At 50.9% G+C, this 6,723-nt stretch overlaps 2 protein-coding genes across 3 annotated transcripts; one reads left to right on the top strand and one right to left on the bottom strand.

Annotated features, from left to right (window-relative positions):
• Positions 1-425: 425 nt before the first annotated feature.
• ACYP1 (acylphosphatase 1) lies at positions 426-1,373 on the bottom strand. Its single transcript, XM_030481217.1, has 2 exons — positions 1,213-1,373; positions 426-826 (listed from the first exon to the last, which is right to left on the bottom strand). The coding sequence occupies exons 1-2, from the start codon at positions 1,294-1,296 to the stop codon at positions 611-613; spliced, it is 300 nt and encodes a 99-aa protein (XP_030337077.1). The 5' UTR covers positions 1,297-1,373; the 3' UTR covers positions 426-610.
• Positions 1,374-1,668: 295 nt separating this feature from the next.
• ZC2HC1C (zinc finger C2HC-type containing 1C) lies at positions 1,669-5,815 on the top strand. 2 transcript variants are annotated; one of them, XM_030481213.1, is made up of 3 exons: positions 1,669-1,757; positions 2,245-3,451; positions 4,126-5,815. In XM_030481213.1, exons 2-3 carry the CDS (start codon positions 2,252-2,254, stop codon positions 4,390-4,392), a joined length of 1,467 nt encoding a protein of 488 aa, XP_030337073.1. In that variant the 5' UTR covers positions 1,669-1,757; positions 2,245-2,251; the 3' UTR covers positions 4,393-5,815. The 2 variants fall into 2 exon arrangements, with proteins under 2 accessions (XP_030337073.1, XP_030337074.1); XM_030481214.1 differs by lacking the exon at positions 1,669-1,757 and adding an exon at positions 1,892-1,979.
• Positions 5,816-6,723: the final 908 nt, after the last annotated feature.

Genomic DNA, 6,723 nt, shown 5'->3' with positions numbered 1-6,723 from the left:
GAGGCGGTAGGGGGCCGGCCGCGCGGTGCATGCTGGGAAATGTAGTTGCCGGGCCGCAGCCGAGGCCCAGGGGAGCGGAGCGGCGCGGCGCCGCGGCCCGCCTCGGCCTCGCCTCTCAGAGGGCGGCTCGAGACACCGGGCGGCCCCGCGAGGGCGGGCACTGTCAACGGGACGACGCTCCAAGGGCTGCCACCCGCTCGACCCGCCCATGCCACACAGCAAACACGCTCGAAGCAACTTTAATCTAAAGAAATAAACTCTGCAACAAAGTAAATTGTTTCTGAGGCATTCGGAGCAATTACCGTGCTGTCCCGCACGGAAGCGCAACACTGTACACATGTAAGTTTCGCCCAGGTACAGCTACTGAAACTCCGCACTGCACAGACAGAACGACAGGCTGTGCCCCCAGGCAGTCCCTTCAGCAATGACAGCACAGCTCTCCTCCACCTGCCAGAGCTTTGTGAAAAGCTGAGTTAGACTAACGGTACAACAAACCAATAAATTAGAAATTTAATAAAATAAAAGTTCTCCAGAGATTAAAATTGTCTGACTAAATGAATGTGCTGTGAGCACAGCTCATGCTCCAGATTTTGCTTCTTCCTGGGCAAAGTTATTTCACAATCTGGAAGTCACCATGCTCCAGCGCCTCAATCTTCTTCTCGTTCCTGAACTCTGCTCGGCTGATGCGGGACTGGGGACTTCCCGTCTTCCTGAGCCATTCCTGCAGCTCCCGCACCCTGGCAGCCAGGCCCTGAACCTGCCCTTGCACAGTGCCATGGCTGGTGTTTTGGACCCAACCAACGAGCCCGAGCCGCTTAGCCTCCCCCTGAGAACACAATGCAGAGCAAAACGAGATTAGTCCAAACTGTAAGAAAGCAACAGACGCACATTCACGTACAGGAGCTGATGCTACAGATGCGTACCCCTGAGGAGGTTCCTACAGCTCAGGCTGCAGGGAAGTAGCAGAGGCTTCACCCAGCTCCTCATAATATTATTCCACATTAAAAACCGAGGCTGAAACGCACTTTTCAGTTGTGCTTCCATAACGCAGCACGGGCCATCGGCAGCGCTGACAGAGGACAGACCACAGCCCCTCCTCCCCCCGCCCAGAATGGGCCGGAGCCCAGGCCACGGCCGGGACCTGACAGAGGGCACCGTGCACCCCGGTTGGCAAGGACAGGAAGGAGCGGGCCGTGGGACCGCGCCACGCACCTGGGTGTACTTGCGGAAGAAAACGCCCTGCACCTTGCCGGACACCTCGTAGTCCACGGACAGCAAGCCCTCGCCCTCCGCCATGGCGGCAACTCCGACCGCAACCTTCGCCACCTCCTGCTGCAGCCGCAACAGCCGCACAGCCCCACTGCGCCTGCGCGGCGCCGCTCTCACTGGGGGCGTGGCCTCGCTCGCCCCAAGGGCCAATGAAGAGCCAGGGCCGGCCCTCCATTAACAGCCTCATGAATGATGCAAATAGACTCGCCCCGCCCCCTTCCCCGGCGGCCGCTCCCGCCCGGCCATAGAGGCGGGGCTCTCCGGAGGACAGAGAGGGAGGGGCGCGGCACGGAGAAACCAATCGCTGACCAGAGCGGCGCAGGAAGTGGCATTCGCGTGCCCGTCGCTAGGCAACGGCCGTCCCCGGGCCGTGCTGTGTGCTGGGGGACGCGGGCGCGCCGGGTCCCTGCGGCGGGGCCGGGCCTGTGAGCGGAATGGGGGCAGCGCCCGGGACGCCGAGGGGGCCGGCGGAGCGCCCAGCCACGCAGGTAACCCCGCTCGTCCCACGGCGTGTGAGGGCACCTCGCGCACCTCGGGGAATGTGGGAGAACGAGCCACGGGAATACTGTGCCGAGCTTTACCGGACAGTGCGTGCCAGAGCCACTCTGGCAAGTCTACAGTGCCAAAACTGAAGGGACACGTTGTGGGAAATACCTCAGGGGAGCGTAGCAATTTCTGTGGCGGTACAGCATACTTCAGCTGCCACTAGGGTAAGGCAGGGCTCAGACAGAAAGTAAAATAAAATCCTACCTTATTTCTGGCTGCATAAGCAATTGGGACTGGCAGCATGGGAGCTTCCTAGATGGAAGGAATGTAAAGATTTATAGAATCCAGAAGAGTTACAAAACCTTTGCTAATATTTATTATAGCTTCTCATTGTAGCCTCCAGGTACAGACTGTTGGGGAAAAGAATGTCCATTTATTTGAGAAGATAGTCTGTAATGACTTTGCTTCTAACCTCAGGCTCTTTCTCAGGCACTGAATGGCTTGGTTTCCACCAGCGGATTCTGTGATGGCAGCTACTAAGCTTGTTCCCATTTCCCTGCTGGAACACCAGAAGAACAACTTTCAGCATAAACTCATACCTGGTAAAGAGGAAGGTTTAAAGGATCTCTATGCCTGCAAGAGCCAAAGATATTCATATTCTCTAGCTGCAGAAAACAGTCAGTACAGCTCCGGGCATGGAGGTTCCTGTTTAGGTGGAATGCAGAACACCAGCCAGACCAAGACTCCACCATCTAAATCATTAGTCAGATGGAAAGAAGGAGTGGACCGTGCATATCCCCTGAAACCAATCGTTCACCAGCAACGTATGAGTGTTCCAGTGGTCAACACAGCACAGCTTGGAAGTGCCCCATACGTGGAGGAAGCTCCAAATAGCAGCCCTAGCTCAGTGAGCAAAGGGAGGTATCAGCCAGCTGCAGTGCTCTCTCCTTGGCCAGTAGAACCTAAACAGGCAGCCTCCCCATGCAGAGGAAACCTGGCCTACATCCAAAAGTTGGAGGCAGATGGACGGAAGCTGGAAAAGAAAATCCAAAAGCAAGAGGCTCTCCTCAGAGAGAAGCTGAAGAGAACAAAGGAGAAGCTTAGGAGGATTCAAAGAGAGAAAGAGCTTGCTGGGGCAGGGGAGAGAAGGTACCCAGAAGTGGAGAGGACCCATAAGCAAATGACCACAAGGCTCCCTGAGGAGAAAATCTTCAGAGCTGCAGTCAGGACAGATGATGGGGTCTTGCACGGGGCACAGTCTGCAGATGCTGCTATCCCCAAGCCTGACACCACCCTCTGCCCCCAGGAGCTAGCTATGAGGAAACACAAGAAGGAGAGGCTGGTAGTCAGCAACAGCAAAATTCAACGCCACGTACCCATGGAGCATTTAGCCTCTTGTTCAAAGCCAGCCCCAAAATGCATCTCTTCTCCCTCTGCCATGTCAGACCAAGTTTCTGTTGACCACCCATCCACAAAAGTGCTATGCATGCAGGCTGACAGTGCTCTTGAGCAGGGGAAGCTTGGACAGTGCAGTGTCTGTGGACGTAACTTCCTCTGCACCAGGCTTGAGAAGCACATAAGTATCTGCAGCAAAATCCAAGGCTCCAGGAGGAAAGTGTTTGACTCCAGCAAGGCCAGAGCTAAGGGCACAGAACTGGAAGAGTATCAGCAGCTGAAGGGCTCAGAGGGGCCTGAGGTAACATGCAGTCCCTTTGCCTCCCTTGATCCACATCTACTGCTCACATTCCTTCCACCTTGATACCTAATTCTGACTGAGATGCAAGCTCCTTCACATGTACACAGGGCTAAGGGATACAATGCAGTTATTGCTTCTGAAAGGTTCTTGCCAAATGGATAAATAGATCCATTTTAAATCTAACAGATAGGAGGCTGGGGTCCTAACTGACTTGTCTCTGTAATGTGTCATGGGTGTACTCCTGGAGAAAGCTCATTCCTTGCTGTAGTCAGGATGAAAACTGGGTCTGCTGCAGTAAAACTCTGTGGCATGCATGGAACTGGCTGAAACGCCAGGTAATAACACAGGCTGTGAAAATGAAAGCAAAGGAAACATGCATCTCTGTTTCTGCAAAGCAGCTATAGCAACTCTTTCTGATTCCTTGGCCCTCCTGCTTGCTTTTCTGACTATACTCAAGCTCTTCCCAAGTATTGATGTCTCTATCAGTATTTCCTGCAAATCCTCCTTGGTGATGGTCTTTTTGTTCTCGTCTGTGGGACTCAGCTTCTCAGGAAGTGTTTTACATCAACAGGGAATGTCCAGGGATGGGTGACCTGGGTTGAGCCCTGAGTGTAAGGTTGGGAATGGAGACTGATGGTGGTGCCAGTTGCTCTGACTGCCTTTCCCTTCTGCAGAGTAAGCCACCCAGAAAGAACAACCGGAAACAGAAGCATGCAGTTCTCATCCAGACCATGCGTGAGGCCAGCGAGGTGCAGCAAGTCCTCAGCAAGGGAGGGAAGGTGTCTGAAGTCCCCCTGTTGCCTCCCATCAAAAACCCAGACTATGTTGCCTGCCCCTACTGCAAACGCCAATTTGCTCCCCAGGTAGCTGAGAGACATGTTCCCAAATGCAAAACCATCAAGAATAGGCCTCCGCCCCCACCACAGAGGAGGTGCTGCTGAGGCAGTGTCCAACTGTACCCGCTGCTGTGATTCCCTGCCTTTTTCCTGCCAGGTTTCCAGGCACAGACACTCTTGCTTTCCCTAGTCTCAGCAATGACTGCAAGTGTTGAGCTTGTATGTACAGCATGTTAACAGCTTGGGTACAGAAGTGAATACCAGAACTTCCGTACTTCAGCCCGTGCCCTGGGTTGCCCCATGCAGGACATGGGGCTGCTTCTCCCATCCTGTGAGCTCAGCACTAGCCCTCAGTGTCGTGTGAGTCTGCCACTGTTCAGGCAGCTGAGCGGGGAAGAAAGGCTGTCAGTGGGACGGGAGACCAGCCATCAAAAAGGGGCTGTTCTTCAGAACTGTGTTTTGCCTGTAGGTTAAGGAGGCTTGAGTTTTGTTGTAGGTTTGTTGTTTTTTTTTCTAAACAACTAGTAGCGTCTGATGTGGAGACAGATGCTGTCCTTTAGCTTTTCCATGGCTGCAGCCTCAGGTTTTTCCTTCTACAAAAACAGAGTAGTGCCATTCACAAGAAGAGCTGGGCCAAACAGAGCATCAGCCTTTTGTTTTCTCTATTGCTCTGTAGGCACAGATGTTCACCCCTGAACATGCTGCAGAACATGCTCATGGGCTGCTGCATTACCATTTAGAAACCCAGCACAACATTGAGTTAGGAGACCCAGGAGGAGTAGTAGATGCTTTCTCAATACAAGCAGCTCAGGATCAGAAATTCAGAGGACTAGAAAAGCTAGCAGTAGCAGCACTTACCGTTTGAGTCCATGCCAATTCATGTGCACAGGACAGCAGAGATACTCTGAACCGGCCAGAACAACCATCCCAACATGTTACTTGCCACATACAATAGCTGGGACTCGGAGTTGGGAAAGGGTGGAAGAAGAAACAGTTACTTAAAGAATAATGCCACACAAGATCAAAAATAGGTCATGAATAAGCTCAGACTGGAAATCAGCTTTCTAACAGGAGAGAGTGAGGTCATGGAAAAACCTTACAAAGAGATTAGCACAGGCAAGGAACCTACATTGTTTCAAAATGGTCTTGGAGAAGATCATGGAAGGCAGCACATGGCAGGAGTTAGAAATTAGGAATTGCTGTTTAAAACACAAGGCTTGCACCCTTCAGGGAGTCACCTGCTTACTTTCATCTTAGTTGTTTTTATGATAGGGAATTAGAACAAAAACATACCTCTTCTTTTGCTTTCTTCTTGAGATGCAACGTAGTTCTTGGTGATTTTGGCCTCATGCTAAAGGTCTTTGTCACTCACTGTTAAAGGGTCTTTTGAGGGAAATGGGTGCTCTATAGATACTTTTAGAGAATTGTCTGCTTATAATTGGTGACACTTCCTACACATTTCTAAGTCAGTTATTTTTCCAGATTCTGATTTTTAATATATTAAACTAGTTCTGTTGTGTAAAAGTTGTTTTCACATGGTCACAGAGTAGTTTGTTCATTCTTGAAATAGGAATGACTACTTTGAATGAGAAAGTTGCAACAGGAAGCAGACCAGGAACGAAAAACTTCTGTCAGCTCCTTTCGCAAGTCCTTCACTAATGCAGCAGCAGCAACTCATGGGAACCTAGCAAAGATAAAATGCTACTAGATTAAACTGGGCCAGCCAGAAGCTGAGCACGAGGAAACACTCCAGCTTTCAGTGGGGGGACCCGACTCCTGAAAACAGTTGGAGAGCTTCTGTCCTATAAATATGTGCCCTTGACACACCCTACAAAAGTGTGAAGGTCCCAGAAAGGGTCAGTGCTGCCCTGTGCCAGCCAGGTATGAGTATACAGACCTAGAGAGCAGGGAAAAAACAGACTTGAAACAAGGGAAAAGAATTTGCTATATCCAAATTGATCAGAGAAGCAAGATCAATGCTTTAACTTCAGAACTTCAAAATACAGGATAGCAAGAGGTGGCAAGAGGTAGGAAAGGGGTAAACCGGAACCTTTATGCCAGCCCCCTTGAGTTAATGAAAGGTGTAACGGAGTTAAACAGAGGAGTTAAGAAATTCAGTACCCCTGCCGGTTTTGTTATATTAACTCCATTTCCTTTGCACTATGTTTTATTGACTGTACTTAGTGGACCCTAAAAGTCAGCAAAGTGCAAATGGTGACTGGGGTAGATACAAAAAAGCTTTTGATACTGTAAAATCCATCTGTTGGCAAGTCTTCTGAAGTGATAGGCCAACACCTAATGCTGAGATGGAGACTGTAGATAAAAGTTATGGCATTAAAGTGCCAGGCTTCATTTGTTATCTTTGCTTCACAACTAACTACAGGCAGCTGAGACCTCGTTGCTGAGCTATTGTTTCAGGTCAACAAAACAGCAGTA

This window comes from Strigops habroptila, chromosome 4 (genome assembly GCF_004027225.2).
Source record: "Strigops habroptila isolate Jane chromosome 4, bStrHab1.2.pri, whole genome shotgun sequence".
NCBI lineage: Eukaryota > Metazoa > Chordata > Aves > Psittaciformes > Psittacidae > Strigops > Strigops habroptila.
The sequence above is the reverse complement of the archived record's forward strand: the minus strand, read 5'-3'. Positions and strand labels throughout refer to the sequence as shown.